Source organism: Pseudophryne corroboree, chromosome 11 (genome assembly GCF_028390025.1).
Source record: "Pseudophryne corroboree isolate aPseCor3 chromosome 11, aPseCor3.hap2, whole genome shotgun sequence".
Lineage (NCBI taxonomy): Eukaryota > Metazoa > Chordata > Amphibia > Anura > Myobatrachidae > Pseudophryne > Pseudophryne corroboree.
Window position 1 is genome coordinate 154,724,382 of NC_086454.1, and position 11,113 is coordinate 154,735,494.

At 46.5% G+C, this 11,113-nt stretch overlaps 1 protein-coding gene across 1 annotated transcript; it reads right to left on the minus strand.

The window, feature by feature from the left end:
- Positions 1 to 5,643: 5,643 nt before the first annotated feature.
- Positions 5,644 to 6,886, minus strand: LOC134968694 (putative nuclease HARBI1). Its single transcript, XM_063944207.1, has 2 exons — positions 6,102 to 6,886; positions 5,644 to 6,020 (listed from the first exon to the last, which is right to left on the minus strand). The coding sequence occupies exons 1-2, from the start codon at positions 6,490 to 6,492 to the stop codon at positions 5,644 to 5,646; spliced, it is 768 nt and encodes a 255-aa protein (XP_063800277.1). The 5' UTR covers positions 6,493 to 6,886.
- Between the last annotated feature and the right edge of the window lie 4,227 nt (positions 6,887 to 11,113).

An 11,113-nucleotide genomic window follows, 5' to 3' on the forward strand; every position in this document is an offset into this window, starting at 1 on the left:
AGGATGGGGGAAGGAGGGTCCAATTGTGTGAGAGGATGGAAGGGGGGGGTACTTACAGAGGGGGTTTGGGAATGATAGGGTGAGGGTGGTGGTGTGCTTTTTTGGGACACAGAGGGGGAGGGGGGCAGAGAGGGGAATTTGGAAAGAGAGTGGGATTGGGCTGGAGAGGGGGTGTGGGCTGGAGAGGGGGATTGGGAAAGAGAGTGGGCTTGGGCTGGAGAGGGGGAGTGGGAAAATGAGGGTGAGGTGGCTGGAGAGGGTGAGGTGGCTGGAGAGGGGGTTTGGGCTGGAGAGGGGGATTGGGCAAAAGAGGGTGAGGTGGCTGGAGAGGGTGAGGTGGCTGGAGAGGGGGATTGGGCAGGAGAGGGGGATTGGGCAGGAGAGGTGGAGGGGGAGCCAGAAGGGGATGGAGCTTGAGAATGTGCCTGTTGTGGCCTCCTAGCACCAGCACCTTGCCGTTGTGCTCGCCCTAGAATGACATATGTAATTTTTAGGTTTTAACATATACATTTAGAACATCAGCATATTCCTATTACCCTGTTCTGTACCATGTTAAAGAGACAGGGGTAACATTACTAAGTTAGTAAAATGTTTATACTGGTGATGTTGCCCATAGCAACCAATCATATTATACATAAACTTTCTTAAGCACCTTCTATCAGATAATATATAGAATCTGAATGTTTGTTATAGCCAACATCACCAGTTCTCCAAACCAGCAACATTTAAAAAAAAAACCCACTGAGCAGGTTATTGTGTTCAGTTGTGAGCCTGTGTAGTAATTATGCACAACAACATACAGTCAGTACCATACCTCCCAACATGACCCTCTCCAGGAGGGACAGAATGTTCTGCTCCGTCACTTCCCTCTTAATTTATGATTGCCATCACCTGTGCTGAAACACCTTTATTCCATAAATTAAGTGACAAGTCCAGAAGCAGAGTATTCTGTCCCTCCTGGAGAGGGTCATGTTGGGAGGTATGCAGTACTGCTTGCCCTACCCACACACACTCATGTTTTGTCACAACTGAGGGCTGGTGCTGACCAGGGGGAAGCCTCAGTTGTAGGGGCTGAGGTATATGTGTACCTGGGAGGCAGTACAGGGTTCTTGGACATGCAGGGAACCTTTAGAACAAATGCCCGAAGGCGTGACCACGACAACAAGGGAAAGTTCAAAAGGTTTTATTAAACACAGTTCAGAGGAATACTGATGACTTGGTACCGGTAATAGGAAATACAGTTCAGAGAAATACTTGGGATCGATGACGGAACACCGATGGTGACTTGGGATCGATGACGGAACACCGATGGTTACTTTGGGATCGATGGCGGAACACCGATGGTTACTGGGAATCGATGGTGGAACACCGATGGAGACTTGGGATCGATGGCGGAACACCGATGGTGACTTGGGATCGATGGCTGAACACCGATGGTGACTTGGGATCGATGACGGAACACCGATGGTGACTTGGGATCGATGACGGAACACCGATGGTGACTTGGGATCGATGGTGGAACACCGATGGTTACTGGGGATCGATGGCGGAACACCGATGGTTACTGGGGATCGATGGCGGAACACCGATGGTTACTTGGGATCGATGGCGGAACACCGATGGTTACTGGCAGGGCAGAGCACCGCTGGAAGCTAGAAGCTGGAAGCCGGTGTCGGGTAACTGCCAGTCACAGGGTGCAATGTTGAGACACTGCAGAGTCAGGCTGTACTGCAGAGAAAGTCCATGGGAGAACTGCACACTGGAATCACTGAAGACAATTGAAGCACTGACATCTTTCCACCCCAGGAACAGGATATTTATACCTGCTGGGAAGCAGGGATTGGCTGGCTGATTAACCAGAGACCAGAGTGCAGCTGCTGTGTAATCAGGCTGAGAGATAACATGTGATTAGGAAAACATGGCTGCGCCCATGGTAGCTTTTGGAGGGAAAGATTGTTTGTAACTTGAATGTGAGCTTTAACCATGAAGCTGCCAGAATCACAGTGAAGAGATTTGAGACTATGAGATGCAGTGTGCTGCACACAGACAGTGCAGATGGAATCCAGGCTTGGAACACTGGGACAGTCTCAGGAGGCATTTGGAAGGTAAATACTGATAAGGAATTACCTGGATCGTGACAGCACCCCCTCCTTTAGGAGTGGCCCCAGGACACTTCTTATAAGTTCTTTACCTGAACAAATGGAAGGATCTAGATTGAATCCTGATGAACTTGGACTGGCTGGGACCAGAGGAGACTGTATCGGATCTATGGACGAGACCAAATTAAGTCCAGACAAACTTGAACCGGTTGAGACCGGCGGAGACTTTAGACCGACGGATAGGACCGGATTAGATCCGAAGGAATTGGAATCGGCTGGAACCGAAGGAGGCTGATCCGGACAGACGGATGGGACCGGATTGGGTCCAGAAGAGCTTGAACCGGCTGGGACCGGAGGAGTCTTCGGATTGACGGTTGAATCAGCTGGAACTGAAGGAGTCTTTGGACCTACAGATGGAACCGGATTGGGTCCAGAGATATTGGAATCAGCTGAAACCGAAGGAGTCTTTGGACCTACGGATGGAACCGGATTGGGTCCAGAGATATCGGAATCGGCTGGAACCGAAGGAATCTTCAGACAGACGGATGGAACCGGATTGAGTCTAAAGACAGTTGAATCAGCTGGAACTGAAGGAGTCAGAATCCGGTTAGAACCGGAATGAGTGGTATCCGAGTGTTCAGTTAGACCATCCTGGACCTGGTCCATGCTGGATGCCAACAGGGTGGTGCTCTCTGAAGACAGCAAACAGGAGTTCATAACTGCATCTGTAGCACAAAAATTTCCATCTGGGAACTTGGCTCTGGATACTTCCATTGGGGCTGAAACTTTGGTGACCCCTCCTGGGGTTGACGAATCAGACACCTCTCTCAGGGTTGTTTTCTCCAGCACCCCCCCTGGGGTTGACAGATCAGAAACTCCTTTTTGAGAAGACTCATATGCCCCTACTAGAGCTTGAACATTGGATACCCCTCCTAGGGCTGTAGACACAGACGCCCCTCCTTGGGCTGAGTAAAGAGCATCATCATTCCAGGAAAGTTCGGACGCTAGGATCTGGTACTGTACCAGATATTTACCGACTGTTCGTGTCCCCTGACGTAGCCGGAGGATATCAGAGGAGGCAGAGGTCACACGACCTGGTTCATCAAAGATGCGCCTGAAGGTTGCCACGAAATCTGCATATGAAGAGAGCAGGGCATCAGACTTCTCCCATAGAGGTGATACCCAATCGAGGGCGGAGCCACTGTGGAGGGAGATGATGTAAGCAACCTTGGTGCGGTCAGTTGGGAAGCTGCCAGGCTGTAACTCAAAATATATCTCACACTGATTTAGGAAACCCCGACAGGCTTTTGGGGAACCATCAAACTTGGCAAGTGTCGGTAAATGGAGACAAGGAGCAGAAACGGGAATGGTGGGTGGGGATACCACCAAAGGTACTGCAGTCGGCACACTGGACGCCCCTGAACTACGGAGGGTTACTTGTATTCCATCCAGCCGAGAGGAGAGGTCCTGGAGACAGCGGATCACATGGCCCTGTGCAGTCTCCTGACGTTCAAGGCAGGCTGCAAGTTCTTGCATCGGCCTGGTCGCTTGGACCTGGTCTCCGGCCGGATCCATTTGGTCAGTGCTTACTGTCACAACTGAGGGCTGGTGCTGACCAGGGGGAAGCCTCAATTGTAGGGGCTGAGGTATATGTGTACCTGGGAGGCAGTACAGGGTTCTTGGACATGCAGGAAACCTTTAGAACAAATGCCCGAAGGCGTGACCACGACAACAAGGGAAAGTTCAAAAGGTTTTATTAAACACAGTTCAGAGGAATAATGATGACTTGGTACCGGTAATAGGAAACACAGTTCAGAGAAATACTTGGGATCGATGATGGAACACCGATGGTGACTTGGGATCGATGACGGAACACTGATGATTACTTTGGGATCGATGGCGGAACACCGATGGTTACTGGGGATCGATGGCGGGACACCGATGGAGACTTGGGATCGATGGCGGAACACCGATGGTGACTTGGTATCGATGGCGGAACACCGATGGTGACTTGGGATCAATGACGGAACACCGATGGTGACTTGGGATCGATGGTGGAACACCGATGGTTACTGGCAGGGCAGAGCACCGCTGGAAGCTAGAAGCTGGAAGCCGGTGTCGGGTAACTGCCAGTCACAGGGTGCAATGTTGAGACACTGCAGAGTCAGGCTGTACTGCAGAGAAAGTCCATGGGAGAACTGCACACTGGAATCACTGAAGACAATTGAAGCACTGACATCTTTCCACCCCAGGAACAGGATATTTATACCTGCCTGGAAGCAGGGATTGGCTGGCTGATTAATCAGAGACCAGAGTGCAGCTGCTGTGTAATCAGGCTGAGAGATAACATGTGATTAGGAAAACATGGCTGCGCCCATGGTAGCTTTTGGAGGGAAAGATTGTTTGTAACTTGAATGTGAGCTTTAACCATGAAGCTGCCAGAATCACAGTGAAGAGATTTGAGACTATGAGATGCAGTGTGCTGCACACAGACAGTGCAGATGGAATCCAGGCTTGGAACACTGGGACAGTCTCAGGAGGCATTTGGAAGGTAAATACTGATAAGGAATTACCTGGATCGTGACATGTTTATTGTAAGTGTGCAAATTTTCACACTCTCACTTAGTGAAAGTATGCAAAGGTTATGCGTAAAATCCGTCATGTAACGAAATGTTACTTACTGCGCCCACGTAGGGTCCGGATTTGTTGCCGCAGCTCCGCCAACAAGTCCGGCGTACGCCTTCGTAGGTCGCTCCAGCGTCTCTCAAGCTGGATAACGGACCTCCGGCTGCTGATGCGGGTCCTTAACAAGCGGCGGACCTCCCGATTTGGGACAAAGCGCCCTACGCGGCCTACGCGGTGGTCCATCACCGCCACCAAGACGCGGAGCTCACGCCGTGTGAATGGTGCAGCACGCATCATGGCAATGGCGTTTTCCATATATGGGCATATATTTATAGTGTGTGTTGGCATGTGATTGGTGTAAAATCTATGCTGTCATCTAAATTAACTTTATTTATGTGTGCATTGAATAAACTTTATTGCTGTCTGCAGTGCTGGGAAGAGCAGAGGGGTTAGTTCGCTATAGCGGAAATTCGCAGTCGCGGAAGAGCATGATAATAAAAGAACCTACCCTCACAATTCCACACACACACACACACACACACACACACACACACACACTTTTACTAAAATATTTGATGCAATCTGTGTACTCACCACATTTTGTAGGAACAATCAGCTGCACAGTCACAAAGTTTACAACATTTAGTATCATATGTTGTGTATTTTGTTTTGAAAACAGGATTATAAAAAAAAAAACAGTAATTACAACAATTTAGCAACGTTAATATATTTTAAAAACCAAAAAAACATTGTAAGGTTAACATGTTTGAATATTTTCAGAAACAACTAATAATATATTCACACACACCAAAACAATTACACAATGAGCTTTCAATAGCTACCTAAATGACATCAGAGCAAACTGAACATAAACATACAGTGACTTTGTTATACATTTTAATTTTTTGTAAAAAATACTTTACCTGAAAAAATCACGAACAATGCGTGTCCTAACTTGATTTCTCCTCCGGGAAACACTCCCCCCACCGACTCGCAAACCAACCCTTGGCTCCTCATCAGGCAATTCCTCTGTTTGAGGAAGCTCCACGCGACTCCTTACAGCGATGTTATGTAGGATAGTGCACAGGACCACAATTTTACTTACCATCTCCGGCGAATACATGATGTCGCCACCAGTGCGGTGGAGCACACGAAAGCGGACTTTAAGGACACCAATCGTGCACTCCACCAGCTGTCTAGTGGCAGTAAGTGCGGAGTTAAATGCCGTCTGTGGTCCTGGCCTGGGCTTACTGTAAGGAGTCATGAGCCAGGGGGTGCAAGGATATCCACGGTCTCCTGTTTGATGAGAAGACAATAAAATAATTAGAATAATAAAATGTAAAAAAAATTTGTAAGAAAAAAAGCAAAAACACTCACCCAATAACCACATGTCTTGTCCTTCCATCGATCTTAATCTCTGCCATATCCCTGATTGTCTAATGACATGGGCATCATGGGAGTTCCCCGGGAACTTAGCATTCAGGGACAGGATCTGGAGGGATGGCCCACAAACAACCATTACATTCAGAGAATGAAACAGTTTCCTGTTTCTATAAATTTCTTCATTATGTCTTGGTGGTACAATAGCTACATGTGTGCCATCCACAACCCCAATAACATGTGGGAAGCGACTACCACCTTCCTCAAATTGCCGCTTCACCACATCTAGGGCACCAACATCCAAAGGCATAGCAATAAATTGCTTAACTCGCTTAAGGAAAGCCTGGCTGACACGCCGCAGGACCTTACTGAACTGGCCCTGCGACATGCCAACCAGATCTCCCACCACATGCTGGTATGAACCAGTGGCAACAAAATGTAACACAGCAAGGAATTGTGTCAATGCTGGGATTGCTGTAGGATACCTAATGGATTGTTCTAGATCACTATTATGGAGAGAGTGTCTAGGATTAGATGAGGTGGCAGCCTGTATCTGCGCAAAACAACATCATCAGGCATCCCAAAAAGAAGGACACGGGTAGGGAAAATTGGTGGCCTAGCACGCCTCCGTTGCCTTGGATGATGAGGAGCCGGTTGTTGTTGGAGGGCTTGCGGCGGTTGGGGTGGGAGTGGTTCTGTGGGTTGGGGTGGTATAGCCTCCGCCCCAACATGGATAGACAACACCAACTTAAAAAGAAGGTAAGAATCATGACACCATAATATTCATCAAACCATAAACATTGTCAACCATAGTTAAAAAAAGTGTATGGGTGTTAACTTACTGCTTGTGCGTACTCCATTTCTAAATTAAAACAATAGGATCGAAACAAAAAAATTAGCTAATTCTCCCCAACATAGGTTCACATCACAAAGTAATACACAAAAATGCAAAACAACACTACCCATTTAATGAATGCAACAATCTATATTTTTAAAAAACATTCTGAGTATTTTTGTGTAAACAAATACAAATTTAAAAACAAAAAACAACACAAAACACATGCTACATTAAAACGGGTGTCCTTTATTTTCAAATACATCAAAAAACAGACATACCTTGTTTTTAAAAATGCTTCCAAAAAAAAAAAAAAAACTAGCACCCTTGGCTTCAAAAAGGAAATTAGAAAGAGACACCTACAAGAGACACAGAAGGAGTGTAAGAGATCATATAGACACTTACACCAAACAGCAGGACACACTGAGATAGGCTACTTACCTGCTCAATATGAGGATAAAGCCAATTGGCTACTGAAATAAACAAAAAACTAGCACCCTTGGCTTCAAAAGGGAAATTAGAAAGAGACATCTACAAGAGACACAGAAGGAGTGTATGAGATCATATAGACACTTACACCAAACAGCAGGACACACTGAGATAGGCTACTTACCTGCTCAATATGAGGATAAAGCCAATTGGCTACTGAAATAAACAAAAAACTAGCACTCTTGGCTTCAAAAAGGAAATTAGAAAGAGACACCTACAAGAGACACAGAAGGAGTGTAAGAGATCATATAGACACTTACACCAAACAGCAGGACACACTGAGATAGGCTACTTACCTGCTCAATATGAGGATAAAGCCAATTGGCTACTGAAATAAACAAAAAACTAGCACCCTTGGCTTCAAAATGGAAATTAGAAAGAGACGCCTACAAGAGACACAGAAGGAGTCTAATGAAAAAAAAAATCTGTGTGAACAATAGAACATACACACTGTAAAGTACAGGCAAAAAAAACCCACATATGCCATAATAAACCATTTATATATCAAACAGATATCTACCAAAATACATAAACCCAGTTCCATTGCACAACCATACATACTTGGCTTCATAATTAACTAATGTAGTAATACTAACAAAAGAAACTTAGCAAAAAAAAACGCACTACGCAACACAACATTTTAAAAGCGAACAAACGGCCATCTGTGTGCAAGACAATGCAAAAATAACTCACTCTGCAAATTTGATCCAAACGCGACCACCTAGGAGACACCACAAATCAGCTTCATGCATCATACACCCACTCGCACAGGCTGCAATCCTGGCTGTTAAATAAGCAGTACAATCAGTCACATAATTAGCATAATTTACACCTGTGTGAATTTACGCTGCGCACGTAGCTATAAATACCTACACACCTGTGCGTACAGACATGTCATTAGCAACATGGCTACTCGTGAGGAGTTGGCAGCAGAGATGGACCGCGCGCAGCAGCAGCAGGTCGCATTGACACAAAGAATAGCATTGCGTCGGCAGATGCTGGAATCCGCCTCCGCGGATTCTGAAGAAGCAGGACTCAGTACTAGAGACATTCCAGCTTCTGATACACAGCAGTTAAGAGAGGTTACCCTGCCAGACAGACATACTGGGGAAACTGAGGGCGATTCAGCATTAGCCGCACAACCACAAAATACACAAGCAGCTAGTGAAGAGGAAGAAGGTGAGGAGGAACAGGAACAAAGCTCACAGGCTACTTCAAGGAGAGAAAAAAAGGCAGCCCACATTCACTAAGAGGGAGTTGCGTGTTTTGGTCACACAGGCCGTGTCAAAAATACATAGAGGACCAAAAAACATGGGTGCTGCTACCAAAGATAGAATCTGGAGGGACATCACTCATTCTGTGAATGAAATCGGCTCTATAGTCCGAACATCACAGGAAGTTAGAAGACGGTAAGTGTATATTGGCAGTCCATTATCTGTGCAAAGTATTCTTAAAAAGCTAGTTAGATGTGATGTTGCCTATAGCAACCAAATGCATAACATGTGTCCTATATATTAGATGTGATGTTGCCTATAGCAACCAAATGCATAACATGTGTCCTATATATTAGATGTGATGTTGCCTATAGCAACCAAATGCATAACATGTGTCCTATATATTAAAGCAGGTTTTGTTTTTTTTCCTATACCTTGCACCTATTTTTCCTAACATATGTAGTTGGGCCGACTTCAAATCCCGCCTGAAGGCCAAGAGGTCTGCGGAGTGGAATGCCTCAAGGGCTACAGGGGGAGGACCAGCTGCCACTGTGGAGTACACAGATCTGGAGGAGATGGCGATGGACTGTGTCAGTTATGAGGAGGGGTCAGGGGTGTCTCATATGGACACGGACCTGCCTGAAATACTGACGGCACATGACTTGCCAGGTAAGTTTACACACATATTTGTATTGTTTAATTGTTTTTGTTACAAAAGTCTCATATTGTTTTTTTTCTACTCTTTTTCCACACATTCTTCTATTTGCTTTGTACATAACACAGAACAGGGGGGTGAGCAGGTAGAGTCACAGGAGGGTTATGTGGCTGAGGTTGAGGTACCTAGTGTGTCTGCCAGTGTGGGACCACAAATCCCACCTATCCAGGTTCCAACTGGCCCCCCCCACCCAACCCTCTGCTATCCCGGAAATCCTGCTTGAAATAGCTAGGTATGGTGAGAGCCTAAATGCTTTTCAGGACACGATGCTCCGGGAGGTAAGCCAGATAGCTGTCCGGCTCACTGAGCACAGAACCAGTGTGGAGCAAGGTGTAGCTCAACTCTGCCAAGGTCTGGCAGAGATCAGGCAGGGACAAGATCAACTTGCCTCCTCATTCAAAGACCTTGCTAATTTCATCTTGCAAGGGCTCCAGGCCATCGCTGTCTCCCTTGCCCACAGTGGCAGAGAGCCAGCCACATCGGCTCCCTCCCCTGCCCAGGAAGAACATCCCACTAGGCAGGGCCCACGAAGGTCGCTCCGCAGACCAAGCCAAGAAGAACAGCATCAGGCGGGGAAAAAAAAGAGAAAGTGATGTCTCTCCAGATGGGCAGCACCCATGGTTTTCATGTTGTCTCTATGTTTTTTTTGTGTTGGCTTGTGTGGCCAGAATGGCTAACTCCCTCTTAGTGATAATATCAATTTCTGTTTTGATATATTGTAGCCTGTGAGCTTTTTTCCTGTACACCAGAGCCATCTTCCTCTTCCTAGCGTGCTGTGTATTGTTGTGTTTGTGTGCTGGCTCCTGAATCTAAAGGTCCGTACACACTTAACGATTAAATGAGCGACGTCGCTCATTTTCCACCTCCTTGAGCGACGTCGCTCATTTTATCGTTAAGTGTGTATGCCGCCAGCGACAAACGATGCGCGGCCCCGCGGGTCGGCAGCGATCGTCGCTGTCGGTAGGGCATGCAAGAAGGATGTGGACTGTCGTCCACGACCTTCATGCAGGACTGGCGGGGGCGTGACGTCACTGAGCGATATGAGCTGTCATATCGCTCAGTGTGCATAGTCGGCCGCCGGCCGGCCCAGGAGGGGGAAACATTAGACGATGTCGCTCACAGAGCGACATCGTCTAATGTGTATGGGCCTTTACTCAGTTCCCCAAAAATATTTGTCTGGCTGGGTGTTTACACCATATTATTTATTTACATTAAAATTATTATTTTGTCAGAAGATGGAGTTTCCCTAGTACTGAGTTCTGCTATGTGATTTGTGTCAGTGGCATCTGCTTGCTGCTTGGTCCATCTTTGCATGTGATACTCACCTGTAGCCATGTTGTTTGGCCCACTGAATATATTTCTGCAGTAATTAAAAAAAATAAAAATAAAAAATGTTTGTGTACTTTATTAAAGTTATTGCATTATGTTAATCTTAGACCAGTAAAGTTTAGCAAGGCATATAGACACTTGGGGAACAAGGGAACAATCCGAAAAAACATACAAGCATTGCATCTTTAAAAATGCAACAGGTATGCCTTGCACAACACTTTAATGTCCATATTTAAAAAAAAAACACAACTCGGTTTTTGTTAAACTATGGGCAACATGACATAATATTAAACATTGTCAGATATTCTAATCATAGGCGTGCGCACGGGGGGTGCCTGGTGCGCACAGGCACCCCCTAATGTCCGGCACCACCCGCACGTTACGCCTGCACTCCGGTCATTGCTGTCTGTGTGCTGCTGTTGTAGCA

Coding starts and splice junctions, on each gene's coding strand:
- LOC134968694 (XM_063944207.1), bottom strand. CDS start 6,492: ATGTCGCAGGGCCAGTTCAGTAAGGTCCTGCGGCGTGTCAGCCAGGCT. Junction 6,021..6,101: donor ACAAGACATGTGGTTATTGG/GTGAGTGTTTTT, acceptor CTCATCAAACAG/GAGACCGTGGATATCCTTGC.